Genomic DNA, 21676 nt, shown 5'->3' with positions numbered 1-21676 from the left:
ATAAAAAAAATATAAAATCCTGCAGCTTCTCCATCCTGAAACCTCTTGATACTTGTAGGGAATTTAAGTAAGACTCTTTGGTAACGATAAGCAAGCAAAAGCTTGGTGCACAGTGAGTCATAATTGAGTTTAAACATGTTTTCATTTTTTGTAATTAATTGGTAGGTTTAGATTTTATAAAAAAGCAAACTGATACTAAATTAAATATAATTTAATTGGCTTTCGTTTGAGCCAAGATTCAATTTCCTGTGATAAAAACTTGTAGATTGATTACAAAATAGCTGAAAACACGAGTGCTGTAGCCTCATTTTTGTCAATAATTAAAAAATCGTGACGACTTCAAAAAATGACTCGATTAACAAAAGACAAATTGTTTACTTCATATTTTCCCCTGTAGGATGCACTAGAAAAATTACGAGAATAAAAGTGGTGCATTCAATTTTCCCCAAAAAAGTGTTCGATTTGACAAGGAATGCCTCTATAGTGCCTTATTATCATGCAGAAGAAATATGGACAACATGTATTTGTAAGTCTTAATGACATTAATACTGCCTAGTAGCAGCCACTTAAACTCTGTGAGTGATTACACTTCATTTATTTGCTCTGGTATCGCATTAAATGATTTAACACTTTTACTAAGAGATTCTTCATATGTAATAATAAATTAATATTTCCATAATTATTTCATAATATTTTATTTTGGTTTTAATTATAGTGTTGGTATTTGAACAGCTAAACATTAAACTTGTAGTTCTGTTCACACTGGATTTATTAACCACAGACTAGACATTTGAGCAATGACCTCTTAAAAAAAAAAAAAAATTTATTTCTTACTTTCTACAAGGAATTCAATTTCTGTGTAGTATAATGACATTCATTCCAGTCTTTTACACACAATTTATAAATGCCATTTTACATTAGTGTAAAATGATCTGCAATCAGTGAGCATAAAATTCAGTATCACTTCTGCAGTTGTGTATTGTTTATTATGACATAACCTCACTCTGGAGTGGCAGGAAAGTTCTTGGCATCATGGCTTGTTCCAATCTTGTTTTCCTGTCCTGTGGCACTGTTGTTTCCATTTATAAGCCGCTGCCTCTCCCGATACATGCTAACTCTCATATTCTCAAGCTGGTGGTATCGACAGAGCTTCAGTACTGCAAACACTGTGAGACCCACCCAACAAGCCCATGATGCCCACGCACCAAACTGAGCTGTCCCCATCTCAATGGGGAAACCATAGGTGTCAATGCCATCATGGAAGTCAATATTGTTGCCTGCAGCTATTTCACAACTGCAAATGAAAATAATCCATATTATTAACATCTCTTCTATTTTTCCTCTAAATTTGTTTATTCACTCTCTATTTAATAACAGTTTAAAACTGCAGAGATGATAATTATATTATGATAGTGGGATATGAAATAATATGGTAGGGAACACCTGCATGCAACTCTTGGCTCACTCTTTCATAGACCCCATAAATCGAACTTAAGATCTTCTCAACGACTTTTTTCTTCCTTAGGACTTACTAAAATGTACCAATATAACTATTAAATTGAATTAAGAGATTATTATCATCATCCACTTCAAAGGTCAGGCTCTTTTGGCCCATTAAATTCTCACTTGTGAGGGGATTATGAATTGACACTATACAGTGACAAGAAGTAGGACTTCCCTACCCCCTTAAATCTCCACTTCCTTGCTGGTAATTAAACAACGTCTCAAGGATTTGTAGAATTATAACATTATATACTTGTTTTTGTATATACTTTTTGTAGCTGAGGACAAGCATAGATAAAATTCCAAAATTATCAGAAGACAGAAAATCTTTTTCAAGTCATAGGTAAAAATATCATGGTTTAATAAAAGAAAATCCTTAGCGTCAGTGAAAATTTTCGGACACCATGGCAACTGGTCACTTTGAATATGATTACCCCTAATTCCATTAATCCATCATCCAATATCTCTCACTTGTGTTTTCGTAAAGACAATGGAGAAAATGGTACATGCATGACTTACCTTACTTACTTACTGGCTTTTAAGGAACCCGGAGGTTCATTGCCGTCCTCACATAAGCCCGCCATTGGTCCCTATCCTGAGCAAGATCAATCCATTCTCTATCATCATATCCCACCTCCCTCAAATCCATTTTAATATTACCTTCCCATCTACGTCTCGGTCTCCCTAAAGGTCTTTTTCCCTCCAGCCTCCCAACTAACACTCTATATGCATTTCTGGATTCACCCATATGTGCTACATGCCCTGCCCATCTCAAACGTCTGGATTTAATGTTCCTAATTATGTCAGGTGAAGAATACAATGCGTGCAGTTCTGTGTTGTGTAACTTTCTCCATTCTCCTGTAACTTCATCCCTCTTAGCCCCAAATATTTTCCTAAGCACCTTATTCTCAAACACCCTTAACCTATGTTCCTCTCTCAAAGTGAGAGTACAAGTTTTACAACCACAAAGAACAACCGGTAATATAACTGTTTTATAAATTCTAACTTTCAGATTTTTTACAACAAACTGGATGATAAAAGTTTCTCAACCGAATAATAACAGGCATTTCCCATATTTATTCTGTGTTTAATTTCCTTGCGAGTATCATTTATATTTGTTACTGTTGCTCCCAGATATTTGAATTTTTCCACCTCTTCAAAGGATAAATTTCCAATTTTTATATTTATATTGTACTGTTCTGAAGCTTTAATAACAGCAGCAAATGCTAACATCAATAAACTTGAACAAATACAAAATCAGGCTCTTCGCCTAATCACACCTGTTGATGCCATGCTTGCCTTAACACGGATCCCATCAATAACAACAAAAATAGAAGAACAAGCACTGCTCCAACATGAGAAAATGTTACGACTGCCAAACTCTAAATGGACAGAAAAGAACCTCCCTTCTTCAATCCTTAAAACTCATAGTAGTTTCCTAGAAAAGGTAACACAGATTAAATCCAAACTGAGCATTCCTAACACAAGAGAAAATTTACTTGTAAGAGAAAATCCATTGGAATTATTGCAACCTACCTTCAGTCTGGAATTAACAGAGGAAATAAGTAAATCAGACACACCAAAAGAAATACAAAAACTTCTAGCACTGGAAACGATCAATATTAGATACCCTACAGAAGAATGGCTACACATATATACTGATGGATCAACCACAGAAAACCTTACTGGAGCTGGAGTTACATGTACACATTTTTCCTTTTATCATTCTGTTGGCAGAGACACAACAAATTATGATGGTGAAATAGAGGCTGTACACATTGCTCTCCGACAATTATTAAATCTTCCCTTAAATAAATATAACAAGACAGTAATTCTTTCAGATTCTAAAGCTGCAATTCAGGGAATATGTTCAAATGCTACAAAGAAGTCAACAAAAGTAAGAGAATGCTACAAAATGTTAACACAACTCCAAAAAGTTAATAAGATTGTCCGTCTCCAATGGATTCCAGCACACCGTGGAGTCATGGGGAATGAAACCGCAGACACACTTGCCAAGAAAGGCACAACAATAAAACAAAAATCTAAATTTAATTTCTCATATTCCTCAATAAAACGCTTAATCACTACAAAATTTTCTCATTCATACCTACAAGAAATAGAATCAAATGCTAAGGACAAAAAATGGATTACACTACTTTCCAACCCAGATATAATCCCCCAGAGACCAATGAAAACAGCAGTTGCATCCTTCAGACTATTGACAAATCATGACTGTCTAGCAAGTCATCTCTACAGAATAGGTATCTCAGCTTCACCCATGTGTGTCCTGTGTAACGATCCAGCAGAAATGAATGAAGATCACTTGAAGACCTGTGAAGCATTAAGATCAGAAGAAACTACAGTTCAAAAGTATTGGAAAGAACGACTGCTAATGGCTTCATTGCCAAATGCAAGGCACTAGACAACAACAACAACATATTTCCATTTCGTACAATATTTTCGTCACGAGACATAATCATATACTTTGTCTTTTCGGGATTTACTTCCAAATCTATCTCTCTACTTGCTTCAAGTAAAATTCCCGTATTTTCCCTAATCGTTTGTGGATTTTCTCCTAACATATTTACGTCATCCGCATAGACAAGAAGCTGATGTAACCCGTTCAATTCCAAACCTTCTCTGTTATCCTGGACTTTCCTAATGGCATACTCTAGAGCAAAGTTAAAAAGTAAAGGTGATACTGCATCTCCTTGCTTTAGCCCACAGTGAATTGGAAATGCATCTAACAGAAACTGACCTATACGGACTATTCAGCATGTTTCACTGAGACACATTTTAATTAATCGAACTAGTTTGTTGGGAATACCAAATTCAATAAGAATATCATATAAAACTTCTCTCTTAACTGAGTCATATGCCTTTTTGAAATCTATGAATAACTGATGCACTGTACCCTTATACTCCCATTTTTCTCCATTATCTGTCGATTACAAAATATTTGATCAATAGTTAATCCATTATGCTTAAAACCACACTGATGATCCCCAATAATTTCATCTACATATGGAGTTAATCTTCTCAAAAGAATATTTGACAAAATTTTGTACGACGTCAACAAAAGTGATATTCCTTGAAAGTTACTACAGTTAGTCTTGTCCCCCTTCTTAAAGATAGGTACGATTATGGACTCCTTCCATTGTTCTGGTACAATTTCCTTTTCTCAAATAGCAAGAACAAGCTTATAAATTTCGTTAGATAATGTACTTCCATCCTCTTGTATTAATTCTGCTGGAATTTGATCGTTACCTGGAGACTTATACTTTTCAGATTTTCTATCGCAATTTCGACTTCTGAAAGTGTCGCCAGTCACAGTTATATCTACACAAGTTAAGTTAATGTATTACTGACAAGTTATTAAATAATATTTAATTTTATCATCCTAATAATATTTTATTCCCAAACATAATGTATTTTACTTAATTATAACACTGGAGCTCCTAAAAATTTAGCAGTAAAGAATGTATAGTAGATTACAATATTCATTCACTTAGTGTTCTGCCCAAGGGCAGATCTTTCACTGCAAACCAAGCTTTCTCCAATCTTTCATATTTTCTGCCTTCCTCTTTGTTTCCTCACATGATCCATAATGTTGCCTATCATCTGATATCTTCTTCTACCCGAACTCTTCTTCCATTCACCATTCCTTTCAGTGCATTCTTCAGTAGGCAGTTTCTATTCAGCCAGTGACCCAACCAATTCCTTTTCCTCTTCCTGATCAGTTTCAGTATCATCTTTCTTCACCCACTCTTTCCAACATAGCTTCATTTCTTATTCTGTCTGTCCACTTCACACGTTCCAGTCTTCTCCTAATCCACATTTCAAATGCTTCTATTCACTTCTCTTCACATCATATTTGTAATGTCTATGTTTCTGCCCCATACAATGCCACACTCCATACAAAGCACTTCACTAATCTCTTCCTGGCAGCAGCTCATACACTGCTTATAGTACAACCCAAGTATATGAAGCTTGCTCTACTGTTAAATCTAATGTTCAAAATGTGCTCCATTGTTAGTTAAACAGTAATACAGTCTACTTTGGAACTCCTCGCGAAAGTCTTGGTGTGTTTCCTTACTAATCCAATTACATTCTTGGGTTACTCTATTTTTCAGTTCTTGAATATTCTCAGGCGGAGGAGTATAAACAACTGATTTCAAATGACAGGAAGAAGTCAAGCGGCGTCAGGTCTGGAGATCTCGCTGGCCATTCTACAGCACCTTTCCTACCAATCAGGAAATCTTCTATCCAGCCACTGTCGCACAGGTACTACCTCGTCCTGTTGAAAATGCAAATTTTGTTTGTCCAACACCAGGTTTCCTTCATTGACTTGGTTCTCTAGCAGCATTGTGATAAATGGATGAATTACACTTTCTAATATGTTCACATACAATTCTCCAGTCAGGTTTTCTTTAATGAAAACTGGTCCAACAATATCATACCCAAAAATTCCAGCCCACACATTGATCTTCTGAGGAAACTGGGTATTATCTTCACGAAACACATGAGGACTTTCAATGTCCCAGTACCTACAATTGTATTTGTTGACAAACACATTTAAGAAAAAATTCGCTTCATCACTAAAGCAAATATTTTGTGTCAAATTTGGATCATCTTCAATTCTGTGAGACATCTGTTAACAAAATTCTACTCCTCTATCAAAATTGTCTTCGTTGAGCTGTTGGTGACTGGATTTTGTAGGGAAAAAATATGTTGATTTTCAACACTTTATGTATGGAAGAAACTGAAATGTTTGTTACAGCAGCTAATTTTGGAATGGAGGTGGTGGGTTCATTAATCAAATTATCTAGTATTTCAATCTGCGAAGTTTCATCGAGTTTTCTAGGTTGGCCATTTGCTTTATTGCACACAAAACCAGTTTCTTCAAATTTCAAGTTTCTGTATTAGATCTATGACATATCGGTGACTTACGTTTTTCTCAGGATGCTTCTTGATGAAAGCTCTAGCAGTTCTACAAGCACAAAGGTTTTCAGCTCCATAAATAAATATCATCTCTGTTCTCTGTATACACCTTTTTACAATAATTTAATACACAAACAGAAAACTATTACAAGAAATGTTCAATGGTATTTGCAGCTGCAGTTCTAATCAATAGTTGCCAGTCAAAAATATAAAACAAAAGTTGTGAAATAAATGAATGAGGTGTATAAACAATTGAATGCTCTTTTTTACTTAAGTATAAAAATATACTTAGGGGTGCCATTTGAAATTTCAAAGTGGGGGTGACTTTGAAGTGGAGGGGTGAAATCTAAAATGCATTTAAGCCTGGTTTCAGACTTCCCCCTCAACCTAATTTGACGTGTTTTTTGTTTAAATTGAATTCAATTTAAATAATTAGTTATTTTGACTGAGAAGTTTTGAAATGAAGGCCCCCTGTATAAAATAATAATAATGTGATAGCTGAATAATAATCACTTTAATCACCTCTGAATAAATACAGTGTATATAATAATTTTCATTAACAAAAGGAAAACATTTCAGTTTCTTAGTACGAAATTCATACATTATTCCTGTTTTGTGAAGTTTATTATTAAATATTACGGTTGTAAAACAGAGTTATTATATAGTGTGAGATAATATGCAATTTAAAATAAAGTGCGTATTTTATCTTATTTTTATGTGTAAAATTTTCTTCCTTGTTACTATTACACTTACAAATGAAACATTGAAACATTTCATGGAATTAACAATCACATTAAAACGACCATACAAGTCGTAGTCTTGGCTGGTTAGTTGCACAAGTAGAAAGTTCTAAGAATATTCATACTTACGAAGGAAATCTCTTGGTCATCTCATCACACCATACTAGAAAACCGAGAGTAATCATAAGAGCTGCAACTATTGTCATAACGCAAAGAATTATACTGCCAACAACATCCACAAACGCTGATAAAAACGAGCTGCAAAAAGGAAACAGAATAAAATTTAACACATGTTAATTATGTCATTATGACATCAGATTGCACACTGCTTTATTAAATATCTAACCTGTCTGTGCCTTTATATAAATACAATGACATTCGATAGATCTGGACTGCAGATGTAACAAATAAAATTACACCAACAAATATCGTGTAGTTGCAATAGGCTTGTGATGCCCAATCTACTTTGAACTGTCCATCTTCCTCTTGCCACACTCCTGTTGAGAACAATAAGCAATGTCCCCTGAAACACAAAATAATTTTTAAACATGTATTTTATATCATTATAACCTCCTCCAACCCCCAACTCTTTTCTATCACTGTTTTCATGATAAATCCTACATATGGCTGATTTTCTCAAGTAGACTAATGGCTGTAATATCTGTTGTAAACCTATACTACACTCGAACTTTTTTATAAATGATTTTCTCTACCTGATATGGATATTCACATTTTGTACTTAAACATACTCAATCTTTAATTTTCTATCCTACAAAAAAAAATCGTTAAAAAGTTGTACATCACAACTGTTGTGAATAAAAATAAATGAATAGTGAATAATAAATTGTTAATTAAAATGCAAATATATACACAGAGCACCCAGTGAATAGGGATTATATAGAATGGACACTGAGCGAATTTTTCTGTTTTTTTTTTTTTTTTTTCTGTGCACTGACATTATTTCCAATTTTAAGGACTAGAGGTTAGTGTAATCGAGCACACGCTAAGAGTTCCTCAATAATAATTGAATATGAGAGTTGAGACACAGGATCCAAACATCGCCTTCCTTGCTGCATTATCCAGTAATGGCTTTGCTTTAAATAAATTCAAGTTAACAGCTTTTCCTTATTTCTCACTGATAAACTAGTTGTAACAATGTTTTATGTTTTGTATATAATAAATTATATACTGGAACATCTTGCAGTTCCATGTACTATACTTAACGTGTTATGCCGGATCCTTTGCACATGGCAGCATCTGAGTACTGCAAAGCCAGCACAACACACACAACTGAGTACACATTTAGTTGACATGCGTTTTGGAATATATATTATATGTCTTTCTCGTGTTATATTCTATTGTACCTGGTTAACATGTTTCGGCCTATTATGGGCCTTCTTCAGAACTGGTTGTTGCTGGTCTTGGCACCAAAACATGTTAACCACGTATGATAGAATTTAACACGAGAAAGACATATAATACATATTCCGAAGTGATATAGTGTTAAAAGTTGTGTAATCAAGATGTATACATGCTTTTTGTTTATGGATTTTGTGATGGCAATGCATTGGCTGCTGGTGAGGAACACAGACATTTTCCCAGTTGAAGGGTTCCATCTAGCTGTGTGTTTTCCTATGTTTACAGGATTTTATATGAAACTGGCAAACTACCAAGTGTTTTATTGAGGTCGAAAGAGAACTGGTACCGTACCTGATTGAATTTATAAGTAATAGAATCCATAAGAAAGGCAACCTTAGTAATTCGTCTTGTGTAATACTTCACCTTTCATAAACGAAATAGAATATGTTCAAAACCAAACTCTCAGGCTCATTACTGGTGGAATCAAAACAACTCCAATAGATTCTATGAGATTCCACACTAATATTAACAGCATCAAAATGACAATAGAAGAAAAAGCACTTATTCAATATGAAACACTTATCACATTACCAGGAAACAACTGACATTCATACAGTCCTCTCTGTAGATTGAAAACTCAAAAAAGTTTCATATTCATGGTTCAAGAATTAAAACAGAAAATCAATATCCCGAATTTAAAAGAAAACTTACAAATTAAACCAAACCCTTTCACTCTATTAAATATAGAATATAATCTAACTTTAACAGAAGAAATACTGAAATCAGAAGTAAACACTGAAATAATGAAACAATTGTCTTAGGTACCCTCCACAAAACTGGCTTCATTTATACATCGACTGATCTTTGATCTCCAGAGAACAAGGTACCGGTGCAGGTGTTACGTGCTGTCTCATCTCACTTTATAGATCTCTTGGATATGGAACAACAAGTTTTGATGGAGAAATCTTTGCAATAAGTGAAAGTCTCAGGAATCTTCTATGCCACATCAATAAATTTAAGAATGCAGTTATATTGTCAGACTCCAAAGCAGCTTTTCTATCAATAGTCTCTAAACACACACCTTCATCTCAAACAGCAGAAATAACTAAAATGCTCTCTCAATTAATATCACTCAATGAACGAATTGTATTCCAATGGATACCATTCCATTATGGAATCCTGGGAAACGAGAATGCGGATGCTTTAGCAAAGAAGGGCAGCACTGCTACTTATAGACCTGTTAGTAAATCTACGTATTACTCTGTGAAAAGATTTATCGGTTATTTACAAGAAGTCGTCGCTGAACGATTCACATTATTTCCAGGTTAGTTGAATCAACTCATCTAGTGAACGATATAAATCTTTAAAATACTAGGTATCTCTCTCCCTTCTCTTGTTACTTGTGAGCCATCCCAAACCCCGACCTCCACACCTAAGAGCGCCGGTCCTTATATACCCGTCAGTCAAGGCCTTCTGACAAATAAAAGCAATTGACAATAGATATCTCAGTCATGACAACCTCATAAAATATCTTATCAATTGAATAATCGATCTTGCTACGTACAACATAATTATATTATATTATTACCCATTTCAGCGAGTACTGACTACCACTGCAAAATACGATAATTTGGTCCAGGAAGCATCGTCTTTTGGCACAAGGATGATTTATGTAAAATGTTTCTAAATTATTAGTCTTTTAAATACCGGTACATTCTTTAATAAATCACTGAAAAACAAATGCGAATATAGGAAGTGGAGTGAGTACGAAATTATTATTTTTTGACGCATCATTTTTACGTAAATAACGATAAATAAAAAGGGATTATTAGCAAGTACATACACTGCATTTGTCAAATGCGCATCACCATGCTTTCGAAAAGGCACTTTTCAGTGCCCGACTCCCCGCTTCTTGCATCATGTGCTACACGTCGGATCATCATCGCGGCTTGCAGCCCCGATACCCCGCTTTTTACATCATGTGCTACACGTCGGATCATCATCGGCTAGCCCCGATACCCCGCCTTTTTTCATCATGTGCTACACGTCGGATCATCATCGGGGCTTGCAGCCCCGATACCCCGCTTTTTACATCATGTGCTACACGTCGGATCATCATAAAGCCCCGATACCCCGCTTGCTACGTGCAACACAATTATATTATATTATTACCCATTTCTGCGAGTACTGACGACCACTGCAAAATACGATAATTTGGTCCAGGGAGCATTCTCTTTTGGCACAAGGATGATTTATGTAACATGTTTTTAAATTATTAGTCTTTTAAATACCGGTACATTCTTTAATAAATCACTGAAAAACAAACGTGAATACATAGGATGTGGAGTGAGTACGGAATTATTATTATTTTTTATTTTTTGGCGCATCATTTTTACGTAAATAACGACAAATAAAAACTAACATGCCACATAACATTATTTTAAGAAACACAGGAAACAAGCATGAACAATATTCACCATTCTTAATGATCGGGGGATAGAAAAAAAACGTATGGAATAGAAATTACATACAAATGTGCGTGTAATAAACAATAAGCAAACCATCTTCGATTAATAATTCCAAAACAACGTGAATATAGCGTGGATTGTGTAGGAAAATAATTTCTTATATGTTGCTTCCAATGTGCATCATTGTTAACTTATGAAAACAAATGAAAATTAACATGGCATATAAACACTATTTGAAGAAAGATAGGACATATTAAGTAATATTCATCGTTCTTAATGATCTTTGGATGGAAAATAACAATGAAATATGTATAAAATAGAAATTACATACAAGTGAGCATATAAAAAACAGTAAGTAGAATCATTTATTTGATTAATAAGGTTAAATTACTCCAGGTTTAGTGTAAGAGTGGCCTATATATCTGACGATGCCTCCCAGCAAATTACTTAATTTAAAAACAAAAAAATTGTGTTAGAAGATTGAATTTGTGTATTTTCTCTGAAACTTTCCAAATATTTGTAGGCAGTCTTTTACATTAGATTGCCGAAAATTGGTTTATAGCGCAACATTAGCATTAGCATCCATCTTGAAAATGTTGTGTAACAATAGACAATGGAATCGTTCACAGAAGTGAACTATAAATGATGTGAATCGTTCAGTGCATCCATCTTGTTGTGTAACAATAGAAGTGAACTATAAACGATGTGAATCGTTCAGCGACGACTTCTTGGAAATAACCGATTTATCAAATCTACATACTTAGACTTCAACAAACAAAATTTGATAATACAATCTCAAGGGAAAAAGTGGAACTCTCTGCATCATAATCCACAGTTAATTTCTGATTTACCATGGAAGTCGTCTGTAGCTGCATTTAGATTGGCAACAGGCCATGATTGTTTGGCCAAACACCTGCATAGATTTGGAATATATCAGTCCCCTAACTGCCCATTGTGCAACTCAAACCAAGAAATGGATTCGGAACACCTCAAAATCTGTGCTTCAGTGGCTGACCATGACAATATCTTTTAAAAATATTGGAGTGCAAGAGGTCAAATGACTTTATTATCAAACGCCTGGCATTAGAAAACAACATATTTTCGTAAGATAAATTAGAGTTTCAATTGGGAAATAGAACTGTACAAACAACACCGTTATACCTATACTGTAGCTATATATTATACGATTGTAGCTATCATTTTAAAGGCAATGGTAAAGTTTAGCGGTCCCTGCTTAGGTCGTTATTGCACGCATGCAAGTACAACGGGATTCAAAAGCACTGCCATAATAAAATAAGTCTGACGGTTTTATGTATGCAATTGACGGCGTAGTTTACGAAGCCGAAACTAGAGTGGCGTAAAAAGCGCAATTATATTAATTTGTCTATGATTATATTTACACAATGAACGTATGTCACTTTAACCTCTCCTTTAAATGTCAGTCGACGGTTCGAACTCCGAAATGAAATTATTCTTTATTATAGGTATATAAAAAGCGCAATTATATTAATTGTCTATGAATATATTTACACAATGAACGTCTGTCACTTTAACCTCTCTTTTAAATGTCAGTCGACGGTTTAACCTCTCTTTTAAATGTCAGTCGACGGTTCGAACCCCGAAATTAAATTATTCTTTATTATAGGTACATAAAAATCGCAATTATATTAATTGTCTATGAATATATTTACACAATGAACGTCTGTCACTTTAACCTCTCTTTTAAATGTCAGTCGACGGTTCGAACCCCGAAATTAAATTATTCTTTATTATAGGTATATAAAAAGCGCAATTATGTTGTCTATGAATATATTTACACAATGAACGTCTGTCGCTTTAACCTCTCTTTTAAATGTCAGTCGACGGTTCGAACCCCGAAATTAAATTATTCTTTATTATAGATATAATACAATTGCTCTAAAAATCTAAATAAAGTGTATACAGAATGAACTTCTCCCTTTAAATCTCAGTTTACAGTTTGAACCAAGTGACGGCTATATTTTCCGAGTTCGGGCACCGAAAATTAATTACTTTTATTGGGGGTATAATTCAATTGCTGTAAAAATCTAAAAACTTGTATAGACAATGAATAATACACAATAATGTAATAACACAGCCATTTTAAATTAACAAGCAAAGCTGTTGTCAAAATTAGTAATGTAATAAATTTAATTAAATTTCGGGTCTCGAACTGAGAATATATAACCGCCCTGGGTATAAACTGTAGACTGATGTCTAAAGTGAGAGAGTAATTTTGTATACTTTTTTTTTTAGGCTTTTCCAGCAATTGTATTATATCTATAATAAAACAATAATTAATTTTCGGTGCTCGAACTCAAAGAAATACAGCCGTCACTGGGTTCAAACTGTGGACTGACGTTTAAAGTGAGAGGGTAATTGTGCATACTTTTTTTTCAAGCAATTGTATTATACCTAGAATAAAGGATAATTAAATTTCGGGACTCGAACTGAGGAAATATAGCCGTCAGTGGGTCCCAACTGTGGACTGACATATAAAGTGAGAGGTTCATTTTCTATACATGTTTTTAGATTTTTCCAGCGATTTCATTATACCTACATAGGGGGTCACAACCAGAGTGGACCAAGTTCATCTCGAATAGTTCTGAGATATTGAGTCTTCATTCACCTTCTTTAGGAAATGCTGTCCTCTGTGGAGTAACAAATGAGTTATGGACTTTGTTTGTTATAGCAATGGATAAATCTAAGTTTTCTTCATCCGAGATTGTATTACTCCACAAACTGATCACGGGTGGACTTGGCCAACTCTGGTTGTGAGCCCTTCAAATAATAATTAAATGTCGGGGATCGAACTAGGGAAATATAGCCCTGACTGGGTTCAAACTGAAGACGGATATTCGATGGAAGCGAATGTGACTCTGGTGTAGCCAAAAATAATAATTAAATGTCGGAGATCGAACTTGGCAAATATAGTCCTGACTGGGTTCAAACTGAAGACTGATATCAATGCCTTCTCGATCTAGACCAGGGCCTGTTTCTCGAAACTCATGGACTACGTAATATTATTAGTCTGCACAGTAGTAATATTAGTTTATTAAATAAATTTTTTAAAAAGTCTGTGTTTCTACAAAATACAAGGGTAAAGTAGTAGTTACCAGTTCACAGACTAGTAATATTGTTCGATTTCACCAGTTCATAAGTGATTCTGTTTCTTAAAATGCTGATTTAGTTGATTATACTAGTATTCAACAGGAATATTGCTACAAGAGTCTAAAGATTGGATGATTTCTATATTATCAGTTACCAGTGACAACCTTTCTCAGATAATCAAAACAAAATATTGTAGTTATTTTTTTAATAAGTGGTTTACTGGTTGCGATTCAAGTGATGAAGTTGTTGTGAGAAGAGCTAAAATTATATCCAGAAAGAACAATTATTCCATTATGGGAGCACTGTTTAAATATAATGAACAGATTAGGTAAAGTGCTGAAAAACTTGAAGAGTTGTTAAATATAGTGGGACCTGCCATAACAAGACAAACAAATAGAAGTCATGCATTATGAGGAAAGCTTCAAATACAAGTTGCTCTACAAATTGGAATGTTGATTATTTGGCATATTTTCCAATGCCATCAGGTCTTTCTGTCCTAGACCAGCAACACTTGCAGAATTTTTTCTTAATAATCTAATACCAATTCATCAACTGCAGTAATTTTTGCTGGCTTTCCTCCTCCACTGCCAGTTCTTCTGACACTGTCAACTTTAGCCTACAAATTAAATATAAAACTACACTAGTTTATGAATAGATCAAATGTAAAGCTGAAAAAAAAATAGCGAATTTTTCATCAAGTCATATTAAGTGGCATTCAGGTCGGCAGTAGACCCACTGGCTACATAATATGTTTATATTATGATACTAACTGTGAACTTGAATTTGTACTTGTCAAAGTTTCTTTCTTAATGTATGCATAATCTTTGTTCTGAGGTATCAGTTCCATAGCCTCAAACATTACAAACATTTTTCTTCATTGGTTTACTTTACCTTTTTTGCTAATATGCTTTAAAAAGCACCGAATAAAATATCCTTTGATTCATTAATCATATTCACTATAGTTGATTTACTTTAAATTGATGGCATTTCAGCCGAAAAGAGAAATCAAAACCAAAACAGGAACAACTTAGCCTTATAACCTCAAATAACAATACAAATTACTCTTAAGGAACCCGCAGGTTCATTGCTGCCATACATAAGCCCGCCATTGGTCCCTATCCTGTGCAAGATTAATCCAGTTTCTATCATCATATCCTACCTCCCTCAAAAGCATTTTAATATTATCCTCCCATCTACATCTCGGCCTCCCAAAAAGTTGTTTCCCCTCCGGTCTCCCAACTAACATTCTATATGCATTTCTGGATTCGTCCATACGTGCTACATGCCCTGCCCATCTCAAACGTCTGGATTTAATGTCTCTAATTATGTGAGGTGAAGAATACAATGCGTGCAGTTCTGCGTTGTGTAACTTTCTCCATTCTCCTGTAACTTCATCCCTCTTAGCCCCAAATATTTTCCTAAGAACCTTATTCTCAAACACGCTTAACCTATGTTCTTCTCTCAAAGTGAGAGTTTATTTTAATTTAGCACATTTGCCTTCTTTAATTGTAGGTAGAAAATTCACCACAGTCCCTTCTATGATATTAGTTTACGTCCTCTGGTAGCTAGTAGATAAATATAATTGAATACAACCCAGTACAGTAAGAAATAAATAAATAATAAAATTAAAATGTTTATTTAGTGTAAAGTGTGCATAAGTTCCATTTATTTGTTGCATAATATGTTGCAGGTATAATTATAAAACTGTTTTAATTTTAATGTGAAGAGAAATCAGCATGTTAACATAACCTGTTTGCATTAACATTTTAAGTTGAGAACGAAGGCTATTTTGAGATTTAATAAAGAAGAATATATTTAGGATAGACTTCAGAACACGATTACCATCCTTACTTGTAGGTAGAAAATTCACCACAGTCTCTCCTATGAAATGTAGCCTACATAGGTTAGGCCTACCGTATATATTTTCCCTTCGTAGATAGTCGATAAATACAATTCAATACAACTCAGTATCATAATAAATAAGTTAATTAAAATACAATTGAAAGTGCGGGGTATCATACGTGACATTATGCTTAATTATGAGTATAATTGCGGATATAGAAATATGAGGTAAATGCAGTAAACATAACCTATAATTCCTATATGGTATCATAACGTAATTATGGAATGACGGGGCATTGAAGAACATCAAAATTAGACAGAAATGGTTATATTATATAACTGGTTCTTAATTTGAACTGAGTACATTAAGTATTCCTGATATTTTCCGGAAATGCTTTATCAGTGTCCATAACTAGTAGCATATATGTGAAGATTTCTCAACACAAATGCTTTCTTTCGCTGTAAAAAAATTATTCAGCAATATATTTATACATATATTAATACAGTGGTCTGTAATTTGAATAATTGTGCTATCACATTCACGTTCGACATGACAACATAACCTTGTAAATCTGGTTGCTTTGAGGTCGCCTTATTGCAATACAGCTGTCGTTTAGTCAAGTGTCCGAAGACCAATAAAGCATCACTTATAAAGCAACTAGGCCAAGAAATAATGGGGGTAGGGTGGCCAGTTCCTGTTCCCTTCCATTGCATACGTCACTGACTACTAGCGCTGAGGTAGTTCTTGTGATTTCAATTTATTTTTTGTGGAAATGCATTTGATCCTATAAACAAGGCATAATAAAAGTCTAAATTAACCAAACTAATTCGTATATGCAAAGAATATATGCGCTAGTTTAGTCCTAGTAACATATTTAACTAATCAGACTTCAGATTGAAGTACTGTATGAAACGAATAAATGCAATTGATATGTAGACAAATTGCCTTTACAAGTCGTCATACATAACGTTATGCTTAATTATAATTGCATAATTGCGAATGTAGAAATAAAGTAGTGATAGAGTAAACATAACCTATAATTTTAAAACATCAAAATATACGTGCGATGCAACTGAAAATTATTGATTCATGCATAAATGAATGTGCAAGAATTTCGTAATGAAGCATGCTTCATTTCATTTAATTACAATATTAGGTACTGTAACAGTAATGAAAATATACGGTATAATTTTTGGTAATATACTATCATATCTCGTTTTTAGTTCTAATTGTGTATATTATCAAATATGTATTATTTTCAATGCGAATGCGACTCTGCTGTACCCAAAAATAATAATTTCATGTGGGGATCGAGCAAATATTGCCCTCACTGGGTTCAAACTGTAGGCATATTCCGCGAATGTTGTGTATATTATCAAAATGTATTATTTTCAATGCGAATGCGACTCTGCTGTACCCAAAAATAATAATTTCATGTCGGGGATCGAGCAAATATTGCCCTCACTGGGTTCAAACTGCAGACATATACCGCGAATGCGACTCTGGTGTAGCCTTCTTAAACTACGTCAATAATTCCATAAATGAAACCGTTAGCCTTCTGTTATTTCCGTCATCCTTTTGAGTCACGTAGTACTTCCTGTCCAAAGAGTGTAAATTCCATTGTTACTTTCATGCGTGCAAGAACGACCTAAGCAGGGACCGCTAAACTTTACCATTGCCATTTTAAATTATATGCTATCCTAACACTTCCATAAAATAATTGGGAATAATAGTAATTAAGCCCAATATACGGCTAAATTAGCGCTGAGGCAGTTCCTTTCGTACTCAGCTTATATACGAATCTGTCACAGGTTAGTTTGGTTAGTTTAATCTTTTGATATGCCTTGCATATACTATTAACTGGACCTCAAAAAAAAATCACTGTCATAGATTGAACGACTTTCACTTCCGAAATCACCAGAACTACCTCAGCGCTAGTTTTACCCAATATACTTACTTAAATTCATCTTGATGCAAACTCATCGGAACAGCAATACACAAAGAAAGTATAAGTGCTATTACATAGCCAGCAATCTGACTCAATAAAAGAATATTTGTAAGAGCCATAATGAATATTTCAATTATACTGAATGGACTAATTTTACTTTAAACTCGTTTCGGTGAAGTTCAACCCGAGTTTAGAACATCTCTAGAATATATATTATAATGTTATAAAATTATCGTTTCTATTAAACAAATGTCTATTGATATTGAGCACGGTATACATTGCGATGTTTCTGTAGTTGTCAGACAAAATCGAGACTGTGGAGGAGGTGTCGACAGTACATGGTACATGTGATCATATATCGATTTAATATTCTCGATAGTGAAATAGCAAAACATTCCGTATCTTGTGCGTATTTGCATTTATCTGGTTTGAGTTAAAAAAAAAAGGAGGAATTAGCTGTAAGGTCAGTATGCAGTATGTAAATAATTACAATAAAATGGACGATAACTATTATTTAGACTCCTTACACGAGACATTTATGGAGAAGCATGCACATTGTTCACAATAGTTTTGATAAAACAAATGACTCATTTTCTGTTTTTGTTTGCAGATTACAAGAGAAGCGAATGGGAAGTGTGGTTGTATACAATGCGTACAGCTGTTTTTAAAGTACTAAATTTTACTTTAATTTGAATGTTTCATACATTCAAAATGCCCTGGTACCTGGGTCTTCCATGGTCGGAGAGTATAAAAAAACGAGCCTGTAGATATTTATTACAGCGTTATTTGGGCCAGTTTTTAGAAGAAAAACTGACCTTGGATCAGCTGACAGTGGATCTATACAATGGCACTGGCACTGTTACAGAAGTTCGATTGGACGTGCAGGTACAGTTGTTTATATTTTCGCTACTTTTTAGGATATTGTGTATGTCATATTATGAGTCCAAATGCTTACACAGAATGAATTACCTTAATGTTTACTAGGCCTATATAACAGACAGGGGCAATTATTAATATCCGTAAAATAAAAATTTCAGTAGGACGGTTACCTCACTATAAACAGTTTATCTTAAAACACTAAAAAGAGCAAATTTGTCTATGTTTGTCGAATGCTTACGAAAATACACTTTTCAGTACGGTACGAATAATTTGTGTGCACAAGGTTGGAACTTTAGAATGAGAGAGGAAGGAAGGAAGGCAGGCAGGCAGGCAACCGTGTTCTGAAGTTTTTATGGCATTATATTTTAATTCCATTACTCTGTAAACACTACCTAGGGAAGAATCTTGTACCTACTTAATTGTGTTTTAACAAAATTGCAATTTTACCAGAATGCGTTACTGTCGACTGATTCTCAACGAAGAATGTGGACCTATGCGCCTTGTACCAAATAATCGAGAAACGAGAGTGCTTCTACAGTCATTGGTCCACTGAAATTTATTTGTGCAAATTTGAATGCAATGTAGAAAAATTATTTCTCGAATTTGTGTTGTGTAGTGCAAAAACAGCATAAAGGAATGCACATTCTACTGATACTCAGCGAAATTCCTGTTCTGTTTTTTGTGCGCATGCACTTGAAGATTAGCTAGCTCTCATCAGGAGCAATACACAACAAGCAACTGGCAACCAGCAATGTGTGATATCGCTGATTTTGGGCTGGTTACATGTAATAGGTGTAGACTCTTACACTGGAGCAATGTGATATCGCCTTTGCAAGTGGTTGCTGTCTTTGAGCGATACATGTTGCCGGTGATACAGCATGAATGTTGAAAAGCAGTAGACTATAGCCTATACAGTATATCACTCGATTAGAGCAACATTTCTTCTAGTGGCATTGACCTGTGAAAAGTTAGAGCTTCAGACTCTGAAAACATCTGCTACAACAATCGAGAAATGCCTCACGATTTTGCCAACAATTTCAAATGTTTAGTTTTGTGGAATTGGTAGAAAACTACACATATATTTAGGCCTGTTTATGTATATATTTATGAAACATCCTGAAACTGCGGTCAGGACTATTGGATAAGGTGGAAAAGAGGTAGATGAAGCGCCAACTAACTTTGTGAAAACAGAAAACATCGAAAAGCATGAGAAATGAAACAAATAAATATTGTTGATTATCTAAATTACAGAAAGGCTTCTACTTCGCAATAAAGCTGCACCCAATCTCAATTCATATCTTGATTCTTTAAAAAAGTTTACTACCATACCTAGCAAAAATGAGCGACTATAAAAAAAATGCAATGTTATTTACATAATTGATTTCATTTTGTGTGAGGTTCCTCCTCAAGATATGCATGCACATATGCCTCAGCTTTACCTAGTCGTGATATGTCCAATTATTTTTTTAACTCAAACACAACCCAGCATACCCCCTATGCTTGCGTATGGAGGTGGTAATCTCAATATAAAGAAATATGTTCATAACTTTTCTGCGAGTTCGTAATCACGAGGATAATGCAAATGTAACTTTTTAGTAAGTTAATTACTTACATTAATCAGTAATTATTTTAGTGCAGTCAATAATTTCTTTGTTGAGGTGAAGACCTCCCTGTAATTTGTGTCTTTCTTTGTCTTTGTGATGCTTCTGGGGTTCGATCCTGGGCGGTGATGGGATTTTCTCATGACCAAAGTTCCAGAACAGCAGAGGTCAAAGAATGCATGGAGTTCTACCTCCATGCCCCCATTTGCTTCATGGCATAAGTTGGGAATACCTTTTGTGATTTATAATGCAGCTAAATTTAAAATAACTTGAAAAATTAACATTCAACAGCAATTTTTTGACTATGTGGAATATACATTGAGTTCTTTGATACATGCACTTGCAATTTATGAATTCTATGCCCAGAATCTCTGCCTTTTCCTCTTGTTTTCCATTGCCACCAGAGCAAGAGAACCTCATCGTCATAAGATGATGACAATCTCAACTTTTACTACAGAACATCAAACTCGCATTGGCTAGATTGCTAATCACATGTTGCTTTGGTGTGAGAAGAGTTCAGAAAAATATTGCCTGTTGCTTATTGCTTCTGTGTGAGAGCTCTCTTAGTGTAATCGAGCATCCATGCATGGTGGAACAGCAATTCAGGTTTGCCACCACAAGAGGATCTCCCCTGGAATGGCTGCGATATTGTGCTACCTGGTTGCAGTAACAATAACTGTGAACACATTAGCCTACATCATGAGCCTGAAGCCAACATGTTAATCAGCTCTTTGAGGGAGAAATACTTACTTATGTAGGCTATATTGGTGTTATCCTAAGTTTTATAGTTTTGTTGTATAAATTGCAATATTGTTAGATTCAGTAAATTATAATAAAGTAAATGTAATATTTTGAGTGTAATAAAGGTTCTAGTATACATTACCAAGTGTATTGATAGTATAGTTTATAAAGACAAAGCATGCCATAATTAAATCGATCAAAGTAATGTATCAACTTTTCTATAAATAGTTGCAGAAAACTCCAAATTTTTAACAGTTTCTTTCTCAAATTATTTTTACAATGATTCATGTAAACACCAGCTTGTTAAATAGGCCTATACAGTACAGTAGCACTCAAACGTATTTTGTATTTTGTAGAAAGCATAATATGTCACAATTACATAAAGATAAGTATTGAACAGAAAAAATGCCAGTGGATAATTGAAAAGTATGTATTTCTAATCCAGTTAGTACGAAAATAATTTAGTTTAAACAGAATAATTGTCTTGCCTGTCTCATTTTACTCTCATACTTACTTACAAATGG

General features: G+C 34.4%; 2 protein-coding genes across 3 annotated transcripts in view; one reads left to right on the top strand and one right to left on the bottom strand.

Annotated features, from left to right (window-relative positions):
• Positions 1-679: 679 nt before the first annotated feature.
• LOC138705076 (transmembrane protein 179) lies at positions 680-18247 on the bottom strand. Its single transcript, XM_069833678.1, has 4 exons — positions 17941-18247; positions 7531-7707; positions 7314-7442; positions 680-1294 (listed from the first exon to the last, which is right to left on the bottom strand). Exons 1-4 carry the CDS (start codon positions 18048-18050, stop codon positions 1000-1002), a joined length of 711 nt encoding a protein of 236 aa, XP_069689779.1. The 5' UTR covers positions 18051-18247; the 3' UTR covers positions 680-999.
• Positions 18248-18256: 9 nt separating this feature from the next.
• Positions 18257-21676, top strand: part of Atg2 (Autophagy-related 2) — a 326693-nt gene continuing 323273 nt past the window's right edge. For both annotated transcript variants that reach the window (XM_069833677.1, XM_069833676.1), the window contains exons 1-2: positions 18257-18394; positions 18542-18816. In XM_069833677.1, coding sequence (XP_069689778.1) covers positions 18625-18816 — 192 coding nt within the window. In that variant the 5' untranslated portion in view covers positions 18257-18394; positions 18542-18624. The remainder of the gene's footprint in view (positions 18395-18541; positions 18817-21676) is intronic.

Source organism: Periplaneta americana, chromosome 8 (genome assembly GCF_040183065.1).
Source record: "Periplaneta americana isolate PAMFEO1 chromosome 8, P.americana_PAMFEO1_priV1, whole genome shotgun sequence".
Classification (NCBI taxonomy): Eukaryota; Metazoa; Arthropoda; class Insecta; order Blattodea; family Blattidae; genus Periplaneta; species Periplaneta americana.
Note: the sequence above shows the minus strand (reverse complement) of the source record. Positions and strands in the feature narration are given on the sequence as shown.